This window comes from Phyllopteryx taeniolatus, chromosome 7 (genome assembly GCF_024500385.1).
Source record: "Phyllopteryx taeniolatus isolate TA_2022b chromosome 7, UOR_Ptae_1.2, whole genome shotgun sequence".
In the NCBI taxonomy this organism is placed as follows: domain Eukaryota; kingdom Metazoa; phylum Chordata; class Actinopteri; order Syngnathiformes; family Syngnathidae; genus Phyllopteryx; species Phyllopteryx taeniolatus.
Window position 1 is genome coordinate 12,875,485 of NC_084508.1, and position 21,263 is coordinate 12,896,747.

The window sequence follows — 21,263 nt, forward strand, 5'->3', positions numbered from 1 at the left end:
CCCACAGTAAACTAGTGGCGGTGCCTCAAACGTGTGGAAATATTTGACTAAAAATTAGATCGCAGCTCAGCCACTAGCGAACTTTGGAAGTCTATCCATAAGTATAATAAATGCAAGTCCATCTGAAAAAGTAGTTACTGTACATACTGTAGAGAGTAGCGAACACGCAGATGTGTTAAGTGAATCCATGTCTTACAATTAATGTTTGTGAGGCAATTTGTTTTGATGAGCGAGTTGTATGAATGTTTCTGGATAATCGAGTCGGGGAGTGGGGCCTGCGTACAGAGTACGGCGAGGAGACAGCAAGCGAGTTCGGAGGAGCGCACAGCGACTGCAACTTAAAAAATATCAATGACGTCACTCAACTATAATGATGCACCTTAGCGTCGACAACAAGAAAATCTCCCCTATTCACTCTGCGAATAACTCTGCTAAGTCAACTTCAAAGATAGGTAGACGCAAAAAGTTTTGCCTCGAAGCTCCATCGCAACCAAAAAAATAAAAGTTCCAGTTTTTTGGGGGGGTTCGGAACCAACAAGTGTTAGGCCACTCGAAAACACTGCCAAAACGACAGTGGCGCGTCTGTAAGTGATTTTTAAGACACCATTAGATGTATAATGTACATATAACATGTATGATTGAGCTGAATGATAGTTAGCGTTTTTTGACCTACATTGGTAACCGCTAGCGTGCTAATGCTAATCGCAATTTGCTAACCATTTAGCATTTTACTGTCTCAAATTCTGTACACCAAATTAATACCATACACTCAGTACCAACATCCAGGTATATGCAGTTTTAAAGTCCATCCCTCATAAATGAGAATAAAATGCATGTTAGTAGTAAAAAAAATGCTCTTCTATAATATGGGAGGAAGTACATACAGTAATTAATGTATCCACTTTTTGTGATATTTTTGTTTGTTGGTGTGCTGTGAGATTTTTCAATTGTAAAATATGTATGTGCCTTGGCTCCATAAAGGTTGGAAATCACTGCAATAAACTATACTTTTTCTGTAGTACTTGTCTTTATTAGGGTCATGGGTGAGCTGGAGCCTAACCCAGCTGACTTTAGGCGAGAGGCGGGTACACTCTGGACTAGTCACCAGTCAATCACATGGCACATATATATATATATATATATATATATATATATATATATATATATATATATATATATAGACAAACAACTACCCACGTTCACATTCAAACCTATAGAGCATTTAGAGTAATCTATGAACCTAACTTGAATGTTAAGGGAACATGGGAGGAAGCCAAAACAAAAAAAGCCAAAAACACTGTTCCAAAACCAAAAGCTTAACAATAACCTTAATTGTGTTTGAACATTACTTGATTTTGATACTTGAAAGGGTTTTTATGTACAGCATGTCCACATGTACCGATATACAGTATGTGTCAAGCCCCCTCATTATTGCCCCTGACCACTCTCTTGCCCCCACTAGCTGCAGCTGATGCATCCATATGGGAGGAAGCTGACTGATGCTATCAGATAAAAATTATGTCATGGAAAAAAAAGAAAGATAATAAATACACTGTGATCCAGGCTAATTAATTCCACGAACATGCATGTTTCCGTCAAGACATCCTTGAAAATTTAGGTCAAAGTTCTAACTTTGAACCTTTTGTTTTTTGTTTGTTTCCAGAAGACAGGAAGTTGTTTGTGGGGATGCTGAACAAACAACAGACCGAGGAGGACGTTTACCGCCTATTCGAATCCTACGGAGTCATCGAGGAGTGCACGGTCCTAAGAGGTCCTGACGGCAACAGCAAAGGTAGGCGCCGTGACACACTTGTCAGCACTATTTAGGTCACTGACGGAAGAGTGAGTGTGTGGGTTATACGGAGAATGCCTGTGACTTGCGCGTCGGATATACTTGGGGTCAAATAGGATTTTCACTTAATATTACGCTGAGCTGTTTGATGTGCTAGACAGCTGTAGGCATTAATGAAAAAAAGTCAATTATATCAGTTATGCACTGTAAAATGGAACGTGAACACAACCCCTGTTAAAGTTTTTTTTTTTAACATGTAAATGAACAATTTAATTTTCACCCAAAAAATTCAATTCTAACTGTGATACAATTAAATAATAAGCAAATATGCTTAGGAGGAACTATAAAAAATAAAAATGCACCGAAGTGTGCACACATCATTTACTCCAAATCTGTCAGATTTCAAGCACTTCTCTTGTGCACAGCCTCACAGCTTTTCAGTTGGTTTTAGGTCTGGGCTCTGACTTGGGCCATTAATTTTTCATTTTTTTTTCTGGTGGAGCAATTGTTTTGGGGATTTGGATTTATCCTGCGTCTTCGACCAGGGTCAGTGGTAGCGTTTGGACCAGAGACTCACAGTTGGAATATCTCTGTGGATGAAAATACATTGTAACTAGCAGGTTACATCAGATTGCAACACAAGTCATTTGTGGTTTTGAATGTACCCTACTTCTGTTATTAGAGACAGCAATAGCTAAGTCCCTCAGGACATGGACTTGGCAACTGGCTAGGACCATTCCAAAACTTCCAAAATGTTTCTTCTGGTGATACCATTCTTTTATGGCTTTAATTGTATCCCACTTCTGACATCAGGTACGACATTAACCCATCCATTAGGTCACAGCTGCTGTTGACAAAAATACATTGCAACTAGATCTTCATGGATAGACGCTAGCCTGCTTCCAGATGACCAGATAGTCACGGGTCAAATCCCTCTGTGGATCCCTCTGTGTCACGACTTCACTTGTGTATTTGAGTGAATCCCACTTCTGACACCAGGAACAGAAATATCTCGGTCCATAAGGACTTGGACTTTGCAACTGACTAGCACGATTCCAAAATGTTTCTGCTGGTGAAGCCATTATTTTGTGGCCTTTGGTGTATCACACTTCTCACCAAGGATGGCAGTAGTTCATGCAAAAGGACTTTGCTTTGGGATCACAGGGTCACAGTTTGCATTTGCTGCAGACAAAAATAAGTTGCTGTTGGAGATATCCTAGTCTGCTTCTAGACGACTGTCAGTCTGCCATGTGCAAGGTACAGAATCCCCCCCAGTCTCAGTTCAGGGGCCGCAACACTAACTCAGACATCACTCCGACAGTATCTCTCCTTGCATGCCCCCCTGCATGTAATCATATTTTAATCGATTTTTAAAAAAGTACATAAATACCACATTTAAAACCCTATTGGTGCATAGCTGAACAGAGCAGAACCATTTATCAGTAATTGTAATCACATGCAGTAACGGGGCACGTCATTTTAAAACGCTGACTTTGCTATTATAGAGTCTCTCTCAGCATATAGAGGTATCTTATATCAGGAGAAAAACAACTTCTGCATTGCAAAACCAAGATTTCAATCCCGCACTGTCCTCGTTTTATGCAGTGTTAATGTGAAGTATTTTCATTTCCAGCGGAAGATCAGGAGTGAAAAGGCAGAGAAAGATATAAAACGTTTTTAGAATTCAGCATGAGGTACTGTATAAAGACATGATTTGCTAACATCCCAAATAGCAGGCGTTCAACTTGCGTGTTCACTGTAATAGACTGCGCTCGGTGTTGGTGGGTGAGTTGTGCGTGATCTACAAATATTGCAAGGTTTTACTAAGATTCCTAATAATGGGCGCTCTATTACATGTTCACTCAACAGGTTGCACGCTTTTGGCAACAGATATAAAAGTGGTGGACACAGCCGCATTTAAAAGGTTTTTGTGCTTTAGGTATCACTTATGGTTTTCACCATGAAAAATTTGGGAGAGCACAGCAAGTGCCAAAGAAAGTTTGAAGTGATGGAATTGGGTGTGTTAGTGGAAGACAAACAAACATGTTACTCAATTACAGAAACGAAACCTGTCACTGATATTTTTGCAGAAGCCAGCAACCACATAAAAAGCCAAACACAAAGAAATGCTGCAGAGTTGACGACATGGCATGACTCCTCCTTGTGACTGGCTCCCAGTCATCACTTAGATCATTCAGAAGCTCCGATATCGAATTGCTGAATAAATAATATGTTGCGCTTATTTTTGCTTCTGGCATTTCAAAAATTTTACACGAGGGGAAAAGTTGCCACCTCTAATTTTGCCTGTGTTACACTGCCACGACTGCGCATGCTAGGTTGTGTCTACCTTTCAGATGCAGTATTAAAGACACGAAATCAGCCATCACATTTCTTCTCTAGTTTGATAAATCACATTTTGTGTGCTAATTTCATCTTTTTTTTGTTTTTTTTGTTAACCAGGTATGTCTCATTGAGATTAAAAATATATTGTTCAAGAGAGACCTGGCCAAGACAAGCCAAGAGTTTGCATATACTCCTCCCAGAATGCACAAAATGAACTGCAATTTTTCTCATTTGGCAGGTGCAATCCTGGGTGTGCCCGGTTAGTAGATCAACTTCTGTTTGTATTAGTAATCAAACCTTTAGTAAATCAGGCCCTTTAAATTCATCACTGGCCACAACATATGATGCCCAAAACTGGGACACACCAAGATGGATGCTACATCTGCAGCGGAGCACAAAAAATGGCGTATCCTGATTTTTATGCAAGCGCAATCCTCGCTGTGGGTTATTACCAATTTGACAGACGGTTTGTAACAAGCTGGACATTTTGGGGCAACGAGGATGTGTCCTTTGAAATGCGCCCAGCACATTGACAATTTGGTGGCACAGTCAGTCTAAACTTACGCCTGCTGAGACCACGTCTAAGTCCAACACTAGGCAGACCACTGGTCTAACGAGATTTTGGTGAATTTGATCGGGGTACAGGCAGACAGATCTCTAAGCTCCGTGGACGTGTGTGGTGGATGTCAGACGTATTCATTAATAAATATGTGAGCAGCAGGCATCAAACCCTCTGAATTATTGTATAAATGAATTAATTGAACCCATTATTGTTATTATTATTATATATTTTTAAATCAACCCACATGGCCGGCACACGTATGGGGAGCACACGATCGGGGATAGACATACAGTATTTAAGTCGTCAGGTGTTATCACCATCTTATTCTGTGTTTAATTAGGGTCCCGCTAACATTGTCTGTTGCCACACCGCCCAAGAGCAGTGACAATGCACAGATCGCTGTGATTACAAATCATCCTCTTCAGCACAGAGATGTTTCCGTGGGATACTTTCATTGCGCCATATTTAAAGGGAATGAGACGAGCCAGACATGATTGAAATTGGCTGTGTCGCTTTTAAATATGGTGTCTTGCATTTGCCTGCGAAATTACCAAAATTAGGGTTATATTTACGGATTTAGGCCCCTTGTGATTATGCATAATTATTATGATTTTGCATATTAGATTATGCAGAGTTATGCCGCCAAGCGCGTCAGATTTACGCCGGTCACGAAAATAGAGCATCAAGCGTTAGTTGTATTTTATTCATTGCAAGAAAGAGGAGAGGTTGCAGTATACAAGGTCTTCTGATTAACACAGAAGCTGCTCTCACACTTACTCTGAACATAAGCCGCCTTGTCATCACAAACATATAATTGTTTACGGTTGCTTGGACGAGGGCGTGTGAGAATAACCTTGGGCAATGAGCCACATGCAGCTTCGCCCATTCTAAAGACGAAGACATTATTATCTGATCAAATGTAGCAGCCTTAATTATTACATTCATCATCTAGTGATCTAGTGGACCTTGATTGTACCCCCAGTGTTGTGTCCACCTCAATGCACAATTGGATCAAGAGTGGCTCCCTGCTGATCCTAAATCAAAACAGTCTGCACCCCCAAATATCAAACCAACCATGTAAAGTGAACATAAGACAATAGTAGAAGGGGCTTGGTATATATACATTGGTGAAGTTCCTAAATTCATATACTGTAGTATCATATAAGACAGTTAATACAGTTGCCACTGGAATTTTTTTCTGACATGTCTGTGCAGCCTGTTCCCCAGCTAGTGCTTATGGAAATTGTTGTGGAATTATATCTTAAAAGGGCTAGAAGCCAGCGCATTGTGACTCTGCAGTAGTTTGCAGGAAGAGGAGGAGGGGAAAGATGGATGTCAAAACAATTCATATGTCCCCGCTGTGAGGGTGCACAGGGCCAGCCCAGGGAAGCTTTATTTCTCTTTGTGTAGCTCTGCATCGAGGAACTCTACAAAACTGTACGTGTTCACTTAAAACAGAGGGAAATCACTTTTAGTTGTGTTATTTTTAGTACATATTTTTTAATCATGTTTTCCAATGATTGCGTTTGATTACATGACGCTAACGGTACTTCTGTGCTCCACAGTCTTCGTTTGGCTGCAGCAGTCCGTTTTATAACTGTGTAATACGATACTAACCCTGATCCATGCTACCTACTTGGGCTGACTTTGCCTCTGCAGTGGTGTAGGTTTTCAAGAAATGAACCGTCATTCAGCTGATTTTTTAAATTTTTTTTTTTTTACTTGCGAGCAAAGATTTTAGATACTAGCACTGTATGGTGGCAGTGAACAATAAGTAGCAGTTTGGCAGCCAGAAAACATTTCTTTAAAAAAAAAAAGAGGTTTCAAGTTGTTTAATGCCACTCCCATTTGATGTTTACTGTCAAACTAAACATAAAACAAAGAGAATTACATGCCTATTTAAAAAGAATGACATAACTTTGCCTTAACGAAAGTCTGCTTAGCTTAATGCTAACAAACAATACAACATTAGACAGGCTAACCAAGAGGATCTGTGTGGCAGCGTTATAACGCTTTAAGCAACGGATATTTAAAGACACTGTTTGTTTAAATATCAACACATGTAGGCAGACAAGTTAGCAATCATCTTTATTCTCTGTGAAAAACAACTAATATTACTGCAGCTTACTCGACACTTGCAGTAGTGAAACTCTTTTCGTTTGCATCTGCAAAACTGTATTATACTACCCCCAGTGGTCAGTGGATGCATCAGAAAGCGCTGCTAATGGATTAATCATGATGGACAAACTGTTTCATCCATCAATCAATTTTCTGTACTGCTCATTCTCATTAGGGTCGCGGGCGTGCTGGAGCCAATCCCAGCTGAGTCTTGGGAAGAGGCGGGGCACAACCTGAACTGATCGCCAGCCATAAACAAACAACCATTCACACTCACATTGACACCTACGGACAATTTAGAGTCTTCAATTAACCTACCATGCATGTTTTTTGGGATGTGTGATGACACTGAATTACCCGGCGAAAACCCACGCAGGCATGGGGAGAACATGCAAAGGGGAGGCTGGATTTGAACCCGGGTTCTCAGAACTGTGAGGTAGACGTGCCAACCAGTCATCTACTGTGCCGCCGTTTTATACTTTTACATTATATTTAATTAAGTGATTACCATATGTTTTTGTTTTAATATAAATAACAATCTTATACAGTGCTATTTTACTCTATTTTCCTTTGGCTATCCTTTTTAAAAAAAAAATGGTGGGTTTTTTCTGGGGGGGGCTGGAACAGATTAATGGCATTTCCATTAATTTCAATGGGGAAAGATACTTTGAGACTTGAATCTCAAGGCACCACTGTACATGCAATTGAAACTTTTCCACTGGGAAAAAAACAGGTACTACAAATACAACAGTATTTCTTGTACTTAGTTGGGATATTTGACAAGAAATGACAAAACTAAACATACACGCTGCTCCACAGTCTCCACTTGGCAGCAGCAGTCCGTTTTTTAAGCTGCCCTCAGTCTGAGTCTCGTCTGGAATAAAATGTGTCCAACCGTGTGTATTTTTAACTATAAGAGGGCTCAGACAATATTTTCCTAGTTGTAAACAAATACTATACATTTTCCATATCTCTGTCATCCGTTTTCCATTTTGGTGACTGAATAATTGATGAGCAACATGTAGAAAGGCATCATGAAGCTCCCTATGTGTTTTACCACAATATTCCTGAAGGACATGTTTGTCCACCATCCACGCAAATATCGATTTGCGTGTGGTTGTGTGCCAGTGTGACTACGAGTCTGGCTCGTGTTTAAAATGCACAGACAGGCGTGTAATGCTAAATAGCATACTTTTCTGCTTCATCTGTGCAATCTTTTGCCTGCAGCTTCCGCCTGCTTGTCACGCCCACCCACTGTGCAGGGAGACGCAGAGTCCTTTCTTTTTGTGATGTCGGATATACTTCCACATTCTTTATTTACATACAGTCGACTTTTCACATCGCTTGACTGATTGCACATTCATGCTGTGTGCGTGTGTGTGCGTGTGTTTCTCTGCAGGTTGCGCCTTTGTCAAGTTCTCCACACACACCGAGGCTCAGTCAGCAATTGGTGCCCTACACGGAAGTCAGACAATGCCAGTGAGTACACCTTTTTTTCACACTAACATACAAACAAACACACACACACACACAGCAGAGGCGCTGTTGATTGAGTCTCAACGAGTTGGCGGTTGGAAAAATAACTGTTTTATTATTTTATTAAAAAGGTAGTCTGTGTATATGATTTAGCTGATTAAATGACTTATTAGTTCAATAGAAATATGACCAGAAATATCTTTTGATTTTAGCTGTACTATATGATATTCATATTTTATATGAATATAACTACAATTTGATTAATTGGTAGTTTTTCCTCCATTATCATTCAAACATATACAGAATAGTGATTATATCACAAAATATGTGTGCATTGATAAGACATTTAAAACCATTGTCGATAGCAAGAAATAACAAACACAACAACTAGAGTTAATAACAGTGACAACAAAAAACAACTTGATTTTTCAACATTCGACATTAAGGATTGCACTCCATTCAAATTTGTACGTAAGCTATCTAGCTATATGTACATATTGCTTTCCAATGAAAAACATTTTCTGTAACACAGTACATTTTACTTTTATCCCACAAATGTTTCATGTTTCGGATAGAAACTACACTTAAAAAAAAAAAAAAAAGTAGTGACATGCTTTTTATTGGACATCAACAATATTTAGTGTTATTAAAAATATATATACCGTATTTTCCGGACTATAAGTCGCTCCGGAGTAAAAGTCGCACCAACCAAAAAATGCATAAGAAGGAAAAAACATATATAAGTCGCATTGGAGTATAAGTCTCATTTTTGGGGAGAAATTTATTTGATAAAATCCAACACCAAGAACAGACATTTATTCTTGAAAGGCAATTTAAAATGAAAATAAAAAAAAAAATTATTGCGGTTGTCAGTGTGAAAATAATATGTGAAATTATATAATAATGTGTTAATAATTTCACATATAAATCGCTCCGGAATATAAGTCGCAACCCCGGGCCAAACTATGAAAAAAACTGCAACTTATAGTCCGAAAAATACGGTATATATATCTGAAGTCGCCCAGTGGGATTCATCGTGGTTTTCTATGGCCATACATTTCTGGTTTCTTGTTGGAACTTAAGTGTTGCATGTAAGCTTTAAAAAAATGGGTGAAGTGAAACAGTTTGTCTATTTATTTAACATGATATTTCTTTGAAATCACATTTGAAGATAAGTGTTTAGAGTGATAATTGAACTTCCGGCGAGTCTTCAATCAGCAGTGTTCTAGTTGCATAATCACTGTCTATAACCACGGCATGAGATTACATTCCCTCTATTTAAGCGGGCCATGTGTCCTATGAATTCTGGATTCTCAACTCAGAAAGCTGATTTTATGCGTGCATTTGCGGCCCACTCAGAATAAAGGCGACAGAGTCGACTACAATGGAGTAGTTGGCGGAGGCGCATCTCTTATTACCACAAAAGGCCTCAAGTGTGTGGCGCTTTCATCCACATTTTTGTTTGTTGGGAAGCAAGTGGACCCTGAACTCTCTCTCGCTATCTATCTTCCTACCTCTCTTCACAGAGCTCATGTTTGTCCTTTTATGATTCCATTATTAATGGTCGCCAAATGTGTTCTGGGGAGAGAGCCACGAGAAAGCCAGCTGTGCCATTTGAGCGAAACCCTGTGAGTCAATCTAAGTGCAAATGACTGTAGGTCGCTGGGAAAGACTCTTGATGTCCATTTTCCATAGATACTGTCCTTCCCCATTGCTCCAGCCCCGCTATCTGTGCTAGCTCTTTGGCCCGTGCTCGCCTCTCTTTGGCACCCTCTGGGGATATTAGGCTATAGACTTGTTTACTCCACCTTTCGCCACATTGGCTCCTGAATTATTCATCTGACTATAAGCAAGAGGCCGAAGGGAGGGGGGAGAAATTGGAGACAGGGAGAGAAGTGAATGGACAGGATTTATACCTCCTGCTCTGCTAAATTGATTATAGAAATATGATCAGCATCTCATATCCTAAGGCTGCTGGCGGACGGAGCTAACCCTCAGTGGGCCATGACCGTCCGTGTCGATACAGGGGCCGTGCTATATAGAGTACCCCCGTGTGTCCCTAAACAGGTCACGCTCATGTTGATTGCAAAAAGGAGTCGAGAAAGCAATGATGGAGTAATCAGCATTGACAAACCTATGCATAATACTCTGTGGGCATACAATACTTGTGTGTGTATCTCCACTTCCTAATGATTTAGACTTCATAACATAATGCAATGTACTTTTACCACAATTTAAATGTGATCACATAATAACGTATTTGTCTTTATCAGCTGATACCGATATTAGGGGCTAAAAATACAGCCACTATCGGCCTTCATCTGATATATTGCCCGATAAGCAATATTTCGGCCGACATATGAAATGAAAAAGTTGATATTTACAGGTTTATATACTGTACATGAAGACAAATTCTTTTAAGAAGTTTGACCAACAGTGAACAATTCATAAAAAAAAAAAATAATAATGTTTATTGCCACTTCCCGTTGAAGTTTGCTGTAAAACTAAACATAACAAAGAAAATTACACTTTGCCTTAAAGTCCACAAGCCTAATGCTAAAACATAATTGGAAATGCCATAGGCAGGCTTACAAGAAGCATCTACTGTATGTGGCGGTGTTATAACGCATTAAGCAAAGGATTTTTTTTTAACACAGACAGTCGATCAACAAACTGAGAAAAACATTATAACAATACTCACAGGCGCATATTATTTATCCTCGGTGAAGAATGACTAATATTACTGCAGCTTACTGAAGAGCTGAGACTGTCTCCATGTCCAGCCTATCCGTATGTCTGTATTATACTGCCCCAGGTGGCCAAGACACCCACACCAGAAGGAGCAGCACAATGTCCATTCAATTGAAGCAAAAAATGTGGCAAAAACTATTCAATTCCTTTGTCCATCCATTTTCTGAGCCGCTTCTCCTCACGAGGGTCGCGGGCGTGCTGGAGCCTATCCCAGCTATCATCGGGCAGGAGGCGGGGTACACCCTGAACTGGTTGCCAGCCAATCGCATGGCACACACAAACAAACAACCATTCGCACTCATATTCACACCTACGGGCAATTTAGAGTTAACCTAGCATGTTTTTGGGATGTGGGAGGAAACCGGAGTGCCCGGAGAAAACCCACACAGGCACGGGGAGAACATGCAAACTCCACACAGGCGGGGCCAGGGATTGAACCCCGGTCCTCAGAACTGTGAGGCAGACGCTTTAACCAGTCAGGCCACCGTGGCTCAATTCCTTTATATTCTATTTAATAATCTCCTTATCGTACGTTTTTTTTTTTCAAAGTACTGTATTATAGAGTGCAATTTGTCTAATAAAAAAAAAAAAAAAAAAAAGATTTTTGTAGTTTTTTTGTGGGAGTCTGAAATGGATTAATGCCATTTTCATTCATTTAATTGGCAAAAGATACTTTGAGATATGACTCCTTGAGCCGTCACCTTATCGGGGCAGGGTCACCCATGGTCCTAGGTGAGGGACCAGACAAAGCACAGCTCAAAGACCCCTTATGATGACGACAAAAAATGGACTCAGGTTTCCTTTGCCCGGACGCGGATCACCGGGGCCCCCCTCTGGAGCCAGGCCTGGAGGTGGGGCTCAAAGGCGAGTGCCTGGTGGCCGGGCCTGCACTCATGGGGCCCGGGTCCCCCTTCCCATGGGCTCACCACCTGTGGGAGGGGCCGTAGGGGTTGGGTGCAGTGCGAGCCGGGCGGTGGCCGAAGGCGGGGACCTTGGCGATCCGATCCCCGGCTACAGAAGCTGGCTCTAGGGACGTGGAATGTCACCTCTCTGGCTGGTGTGTGAGGTCGAGAAGTTCCGACTAGATATTGTCGCCTCCACGCACAGCTTGGGCTCTTGTACCAGTCCTCTCGAGAGGGGTTGAATTCTCTTCCACTCTGGAGTTGCCCACGGTGAGAGGCGCCGAGCTGGTGTGGGTATACTTATTGCTCCCTGGCTCGGCGCCTGTACGTTGGGGTTCACCCCGGTGGCGGAGAGGGTAGCCTCCCATCCGCCTTCGGGTGCGGCGACGGGTCCTGACTGTTGTTTCTGCCTATGCACCAAACAGCAGGGTACTTCGAAGACCTCCTCAATTCCACCGACACGCCTTCCCATGAGGGAGCAGAGTCTGGGTTCTCTGAGGCGGGCTCTCCTATCTCTGGGGTTGAGGTCACCGAGGTAGTTAAAAAGCTCCTTGGTGGCAAGGCCTGGGGGGTGGATGAGATTCGCCCGGAGTTCCTCAAGGCTCTGGATGTTGTAGGGCTGTCCTGGTTGACACGCCTCTGCAACATCGCGTGGACCTCGGGGACAGTGCCTCTGGATTGGCAGACTGGGGTGGTGGTCCCCCTTTTTAAGAAGAGGGACCGGAGGGTGTGTTCCAACTCCATGGGGATCAAACTGCTCAGCCTCCCTGGTAAGGTCTATTCAGGGGTGCTGGAGAGGAGGGTCCGTCGGGAAGTTGAATCTCAGATTCAGGAGGAGCAGTGTGGTTTTCATCCTGGCCGTGGAACACTGGACCAGCTCTACACCCTTGGCAGAGTCCTCGAGGGTGCATGGGAGTTCGCCCAACTTGTCTACATGTGTTTTGTGGACTTGGAGAAGGCGTTCGACCGTGTCCCTCGGGGGGTCCTGTGGGTGGTGCTTCGGGAGTATGCGGTACCGAACTCCCTGATACGGGCTGTTCGGTCCCTGTATGACCGGATTCAGAGTTTGGTCCGCATATCCGGCTGTAAGGCGGACTTGTTTCCGGTGAGGGTTGGACTCCGCCAAGGCTGCCTGTTCATAACTTTTATGGACAGAATTTCTAGGCGCAGCCGAGGCATAGAGCGGTTCCGGTTTGGTGGCCTCAGTATTGCATCTCTGCTTTTTGCACATGATGTGTTTCTGTTGGTTTCATCAAGCCGTGACCTCCAACTCTCACTGGAGCATTTCGCAGCTGAGTGTGATGCAGCTGGGATGAGAATCAGCACCTCTAAATCTGAGACCATGGTCCTCAGTCGGAAAAGGGTGGCGTGCCCTTTCCAGGTCGGGGATGATATCCTGCCCAAAGTGGAGGAGTTCAAGTATCTTGGGGTCTTGTTCACGAGTGAGGGAAGAATGGAACGGGAGATCGACAGGCGGATCGGCGCAGCGTCTGCAGTGATGCGGACTTTGTATCAATCCGTTGTGGTAAAGAAGGAGCTAAGGGAAAAGGCGAAGCTCTTGATTTACCGGGCGATCTACGTTCCTACTCTCACCTATGGTCACGAGCTGTGGGTCGTGACCGAGAGAACAAGATCCCGGATACAAGCGGCCGAAATGAGTTTATCTTCGCAGGGTCTCCCCTAGAGATAGCATGAGAAGCTCGGTCATCCGGTAGGATCTCAGAGTAGAGCCGCTGCTCCTCCACATCGAGAGGAGCCAGATGAGGTGGCTGGGGCATCTGATTCGGATGCCTCCCGGATGCCTCCCTGGTGAGGTGTTCCGGGCACGAACCAGGACACGCCGGAGAGACTACATCCTTCAGCTGGCCTGGGAACGCCTTGGGATCCCCCCGGAAGAGCTGGATGAAGTGGCTGGGGAGAGGGAAGTCTGGGCGTCCATGCTAAAGCTACTGGCCCCGCGACCCGACCTCGGATAAGCTGTAGAAAATGGATGGATGTATGTTTTGAGTTGCAAGCAAATTAAACTTGCCTCTCAAGGTACAACTATATAAGTAAAACAGCAGCTGTCGAATTAGTCAGACTTGTATTCTGACTGCATTCCACGTGATTGCTCTATGCAAGCTCTCCTCTTTTGATATACAGGAAGTCCTCGAGTTACGAAGCACTCGACCTACGACGTTTCGACTTTACGACGGCCGTGCCTCGTCCGCCATTTTGTCCCAGCACCATAGTGTTTCTGCTTAGCTAGTGCATAGTGCTTGTCTGTGTTTGTGTGGCGGGAGTATCTTTGCCTTTTTCGGCCTCCTTTTTTCACACTCTTAGCAGTAATGGTAAGTACAGCATCTTATTTTTTTATTTTAATGTATTTTAGTTTCTTTATACAAGTGTTAACCTTTCCTGCTACGGTCACCTGACCGTGGCCGGGAGACGCAGGGGTTAACTCCCTTCTCTCATTGTACAGCTGAGTTCGGTGGCAGCAACAATAAAGGCAAGAAGCACCGATTTGCTGCTTTAATGACTTTATGAGCTCCTCTGCACATTCAACGTCAACGAGTCCTCCGCTAATCGCTACTCTTCCCCGGTTGCCGTCACTACACTTGCTACTGTCCTCCTTCGCAGTCCCATCTCACTCACACATCGACGCACACGGGAACAGCTTGCTGTTACAATCACGTGGGACAATACCCGTAACAGAAGTATTTCGCCGTAAATTTCGATTTTAACGGTGAAATCCGACTTACGCGGAAAATCGTGTTACGTCGCCAGCCTAGGAAATGAACTCGTTCGTAAATTCGAGGACTTCCTGTCGTCAAAATTACCCCAAAATCCTTTGCAGTCAAGGATTTTCAAGACTCATGATAGCATGTCTACCAAATTTCATGTTCCTTAGTAATTTTACATATAATTCTGGGATTTACACCTCAGAGCCCTACCAAACTGAAATTTTCACCAGGATTAACAAATTTGGTGGGCCTTTGAGATCCTTACTGAAACAGATTGCTCCAGGAAGGTTTCCCATCCCCACAACTGTGGACACGACTTGTTGGTGTGCTTGCATGCATGTGCGTGCATGTATGTATGTGCATACATAGAGCAGAGAGTACATTGAAGGCTGCAATATGCACGAGCACACACAATTTCTATGTCAGGCTGCCTGTGTTTCACTCTCACAGGCAGCGATGAGAAAGGGTCAAAGGCTGCCTGACTGATCTTATTTTCCTGCTCGCAGAAGTTGTGATGAATACATTGGTGCTATTCAGGGGCCACTGGGCATTTTGTTATGGATAACATGTGTGAGTCAGGTAGGATTGAAAGCATTTTTGCTACAGACAATATGTGTAGTTTGTAAATAAGCATCACTCGATGCATATATATGGCTTATTTATTTCCGGGACTCAATGTGTCTACGAATGTATCTGTGATGGGCATCAGTTTCCATATAACAACTGCATGTTTGTGATCGGGGGGGGGGGCTTGTGTTTAAGCGTGATAGCAGCTGCTGCCTGAGTGAATAAACCTTGAATACTACTGCATTATGTTTGTTTTCACTGTACAACCTCCCCTCTTCTTTTAGGGATCAAACAACCTAAAAACACAACTCTTTAGGATGGTATTAAGTGAGATAAAGTAATAAAAAGTAAAAGTAAATAAAATAATTATAAAACCTATTGTCATTTCTATTGAAGGGGTGCTAACGTAAACATTTCTGTGCTCAGATAAGTGTGACAGCAGCTGCCACGGTAGTCAGACCTTGTATACTGCATTCCACGTCTGCTCTATGCAATATCTCTTCTTGCAAGAACATGATCAAAACGGCTTTGTGTTTCCCAATATTGCTATCATAATAAAATACATCAGATGGCTTTTACAAATTCTGATGAGTAATCGCAGATGTTAGGAGGCAGAGTATTTAGTCATGTAGTGTAGTAGTAATTGCAAAGTGAAAGTTCAAGTGTATTGCAATAGTCCTATTTTGTAGTAAAATAAAGTGCAAGTGCTGCTATATTCCATTTGCCCCGATGAATAATAAAGTGCTTGTGCAAGGTACTGGTGTGTTGTAATACAGATTGAAAGTGCTGTTTGATTGCCCTATTAAATTACTTTATGGAGTCTAAGGGTGCCCCCTTAGACTAGAATTCTCTTTCATTGATGAACATTGATGGAGAATACATTGTTTACCTCCCTGGTCACACAAAGCAGGTTAAAAATGTAATGAGATTTTTGCTTAAAAGTTCACATGCCTTAAGCTAAGCCTGAGACATATTAAAATCTAAAATTGTATTAACTAGTAGCCGTATTTATTTACATACTTTTGTATGTAAGGGAAAAATGTATTAACAAAAAAACGTGTGTGCGTGTATGTCTGTGAAAGGTTACCATAAATATAAGCATTTCTGCTGTAGAATTAAAAAAAAGAGAACCATTTAAAATAATAAAATATATAGTAGCTGATCCAAAATGACCTGCCTTCTTCTACTTTGAAAAATTGACCTTTGCACATGTAATTAAAATTACCAGGAGAGGCTGCTACATGTGCTCAGATAACTTAATACTGTCTTTGTCTATATACAAGGTGCAAGCAGAATGTGGTTCTTTACCCAATGTTATTTCCAATTCATGTTTCAAGTCGCCGACTACAAATGTAGCAGTTGTATGTTTCCAATGGGAAGGAGCTCAAATCATTGACTTCGACGTATTCCGGTGCGACGCTGGCCTTTGCCGAACGCTGCCACTGTTAAACTTCACAATAAAGTTAATGACGCAGACACTAAAGGGCCGGACAGACACAATGGATAAAGCGTGCCAGTGTACAAGGGTGTCAAAATTAACCTTGGTATTGGGTGAGAGTGGTCATAATGTGTTGTGTTATAGACTCAAATAGTTGTAGCATGTTTACTACTTCCTCCTCCACAGTTATATTTACCACCATGTTGTAGTCGTACTGGATATTGAAATAGTCCTGTATAGTGCTAAATGTTTTAGAAAAATAATAACAATAATTAAATGAAAAAATGTTCCCCAGTATTGTGATTACAGTTTCATATGAGAGCTAAGTCAATCTTAGTTTCAGTTTTGGCTTGTAAAGACTACATTTATTCTAGTTAGAGGTGAAACCAACATGAAAACCAGAGAGCTGGCTATGGGAGGTATACAATAAATTGTAAACAGTTGGAAAAAAAACAAAGAAGAAGAAATAGTAGAAGAAGAAGAAGAGAGGAGAAGCAAGGCTCGCTGTTAGCTGATATAGTAACTACTGTACATTGGGGTCTCCAATCTTAGCAGCACATAGTAGTTTGTCCCACTGTTGTTGCCGTATGATGTCCGCTGCAGTTGTTTGAGCCATGTGCAGATATGGTTGCAACGTGTGGGTCAATTTCATACTTTTATTAAGCCAACACTTTGTTTCTATTAAATCAATGCATACGCACATTTGACACACAAATCTGCAATTCATCAATATGTTCGTACTTGAATTTGTGCGTACTCTGCGAAAAAATCTCGAACCTCCTCAGACCTCCAACGCACATCTCTTAACCAAGATGGACAACGTATGACTACAGTAATTTATAAAAAACGTAAAGATAATAATTGAGACCGGGAATTTGCTAAAGACTTGACTCAGAATTACTATCGCTTCCAATCCTAATTTCATGACGTTTATCAACTACCAATGCCTCTTCACTGCGATTTATTCCTATGTATTTTAACAATTTTCCAATGATCCCAACCTTTTGAAAATGGGATCAAAATTATAAAAGTTTTGGGGCCATCTCTCACAACTTCTCACAAATATCTTCGCCGTTATCGTTTAGGTAAATAGGGGTGTGGTTTATGACGACAGCAGATAGCGGGCACTAACGAGCCCATCAAATTACTATGACTTCTGATGCACTAACATGGTGGGGAGAAGAAGGTGGTGACGAACAGATCTCCATCGTAAACTGAGGACTGCTACTTTATCGTTCCAAAAAAATAAAAATGCTGCATCCAGTGAGCATCACACCTCATTCACCACTGTGATTGACGCTATTGGCAACCTTGCACCAATTTCAGAGGGGGGGCATCTAATTGTGAGTGACACACAACCTTTCACACCGTCGGATCAGAGTAATATTTCGGCCTTTTATGTGCATCGATTGGCCACAATAGGGGCGCGGCGCACCGAAGAGGCGGAGCGCACAAAAGGTCAACTGTAGCGCTAAATCTTTTGAGGATTCTTAATGAAGGGTGTGTGGTCAGCGCACCTGCTGGGTCTGTTATTTCCCGCTGCTGAATGGTGACGACGACAACAAAGTGTGGATAAGACATGGCCAGCCGCTGAGAGAAGATTAAAACGTAGAGGACGAAATGTCATAATATAGCTGTACATATTCCTCTACATTTGGCAAAAACATCAAAAGTTGTATGTGAGGCAAAAGATCAACATTTCAGCTTTCAAACACTGATGAACAGTATTCCATTCATTTCAATTGTATGTAGGTACATTTTATTTTAAATTTAATTGAATTGTACTGTGTGAAATCATCAGGTGTGCCACCAGAAACTTCTCTGATGTCACTTAATTATTCTGAAAATTACATTTTATATCCTACAATTACTGCATTTAAAAAATTTTTTTTTTTTTTTTTTTGTTCATCTATCTATGCCAGAGATGTAGAGTGACAGGCAGAGCAATAAAATGTTCTTCCATTAGATGGCAGAAGGTGTAATTAACCTGTGTATCCACCCGGATTTCACACCAAAAAGTGAATATTTATAGTAAATTGAGAAAAGATCATCATTATTTCGGTCTGGAAGCTTTTTCTGCCATTTTTGTTTGGTGGTTCACGTGAGATTTTTCTAACGTCGAATATTGTGACTGAGTTCTGTGGAGGTTGGGAAATGATGACCTAGCGCCTTTAGTTTGAACTCACCCATTTTTCATTCGAGCAAAACCAACCACCAACTCTTCTGCTTGTTTTTTCTATGATGGTGAATGACTTGAAGGACACACTACACAAACATACAGTTCAAGCAGTTGTTCCTCCATTTCTGAAGTCCGGCAAGCTAGAGTTCGTGCCCTCATTGGCGGGCGTTCAGCATCCGTCTTTCTGTCCATAAATATCAATAATGTTTATTTAGTTTTCATTTTCAGCTGTTTTTCTATTAGATAGGGAGCTAGAGCTAGTAGATATGGGAGGGTGGGAAATTAGTTAACACACCTCACACCACAGACTTATCTGTCAGCATCATTTTACTGACTTTGGTCGGAAGCGGGGGGTTAGACTCAAAATTAGTCTGATTATCTCTGTGTGCACCATGGTGAATAAGACTTGTCTAAATTGTGACTTTTGTTTATTTATTTATCACAATTTAAAAAGAGTGCAAGGAGGGAACGAATCCGAGAGGACTTGTAGAGGAGTCCACTCCCGTAAAAAAAATCATATCAAATCTAAACGACTGAATTCACAGGACATGTAGAAAAACAAAAGCACATACATTTCAGATAGAAACACTATGTAAAGAAGACATGAATGCACGATTTCATGACGATGAGAGAAGTTAAGTAACCAATGTGAAGACTCGAGACAAGATTAGATTACGTTTTAAAGGCTGAGTAAAATGATATAGATCTCAGAGACACATTTAGGTTTTGGACCTCTAAATGTAATATTAAGATGATGATAAGATGTTCGGCAGAAGGGTAGATGAAAATTGCTCCAGTCTAGTTAGGTACGAATGTAAATCAGATGAGAACGCAAAGAGGCTTTGAAAAGATTTCACTTATTGTTGATGTACAGTATTTAGGCATGAACAGGCAGGAATGGAAGATATTTATCTTATGAAAAGGTCATATTTAATTCTGTCTAAAAAAAAAAAAAAAAAAAAGAGGTGCAGATGGTTCATTTCTGACAAACTCAGAAATTGTTCTTAAAAATATCTTCTGGATTACCATTCATCTGTTCAGATTATGTTGCAGCCGAGATCAAAATAATTCCTGAATGAAAATAAAAGACCGTAACACAAATACAAATTTAAAATTACTGCAAAAGCATGTACCTATCCAACCTTACTTCAGTACCTCAGTCATTTCAGTCCTGAAAAGATTTAGGCCAGGAAGAGCGCTGACAAAGACCGTGTACCAATCGGACCTTTAACCTTTGACCCTCTCTTTCCACCGCCATCCGTTCAGGGCGCGTCATCCAGCCTGGTGGTCAAGTTCGCCGACACAGACAAGGAGCGCACCATCAGACGCATGCAGCAGATGGTCGGCCAGTTTGGCATCTTCAACCCTGCCATTGCCCTTCCCTTCAGCACCTACAGCTCTTACGCACATGCGGTGAGTCGGAAAAAGAGGTGTTCCTCGTGTTCCTCTTTACACACACACACACACACACATCAGCTGTCGTGGCATCAAGCAGTTGGCGCATATAGAAAGGAAAGTGCAAAAGGCACAAGATCAAGATGTTGGTGTACTGAAAATTATTTATAGATTGCAATGGATGTGGATGTGTGGACCTACAGTCACCACAAGTAAAACAAACAGTTCTAAAACATTAAATGCAAATTTATTGTATATAAGTTAACTGTACTGCTAAGTTTAAACTACTGTAACATTACGCACTGTTTGAACATTTAATTCAGTGATTGTTTAGTGTATCACTAGTGATACGCCTACCACACTTGGAGAATCACTGAGATAGACTTCATAATGTAATTTGAATGGATGTGTTTTGAACAGTTTTGCCAGAAAAATCTAAAGTTGAGTGTTAGTAATTTATCAATCTGTGAATTATTCGGCCACAGAACAGTGCAAAAGCCCTTTTGAAATTGCGTCTTTGGCGTTATTAGTGTTAGGACAAATTTCCCATACTCCCCATAGCAACCCCCAGATATTGTTTTCAAAATCTTCCCCCAAAAGCAACCAAAGAAATTGGTCAACAGGTTTATTATTCAGTGATCTGAATTATCTGATTCATATCTGATTTTTATCCATGTTTTGAAGAGGTCTTATTTCACTACGAGGCTGTCCAATTTCATAATTTTTTTTTTTCATTTTCATAGTCCTTTCCGAATTAAACCACATGGGAGGAGAAAAAAGCAGTTTTTCCACTCAAAATCCCTGAAATACAGCCACACATTATTAGTCAGGCTGACGAGCTGGTGGATGAATACATCGGAGCGTTTAGCAGCTACACACTCTGACATTTCCCTCAGGAATGTTGAAGTGCAAACGCCAACTAAAAGGAAAAGGGAATACTTGGCTTCATTTATCAGGGCGGCCGGAAAGACAACTCGTAAGGAATGCTAATGTCGCCCCCTTCGTGTTTGCTCCGCA

The 21,263-nt window shown here is 41.6% G+C and overlaps 1 protein-coding gene across 5 annotated transcripts in view; it reads left to right on the forward strand.

Annotated features, from left to right (window-relative positions):
- Positions 1–21,263, forward strand: part of celf5a (cugbp, Elav-like family member 5a) — a 324,659-nt gene that overhangs the window by 250,365 nt on the left and 53,031 nt on the right. For all 5 annotated transcript variants that reach the window (XM_061778627.1, XM_061778628.1, XM_061778631.1 and 2 more), the window contains exons 5-7: positions 1,664–1,792; positions 8,215–8,294; positions 20,118–20,264. In XM_061778627.1, coding sequence (XP_061634611.1) covers positions 1,664–1,792; positions 8,215–8,294; positions 20,118–20,264 — 356 coding nt within the window. The remainder of the gene's footprint in view (positions 1–1,663; positions 1,793–8,214; positions 8,295–20,117; positions 20,265–21,263) is intronic.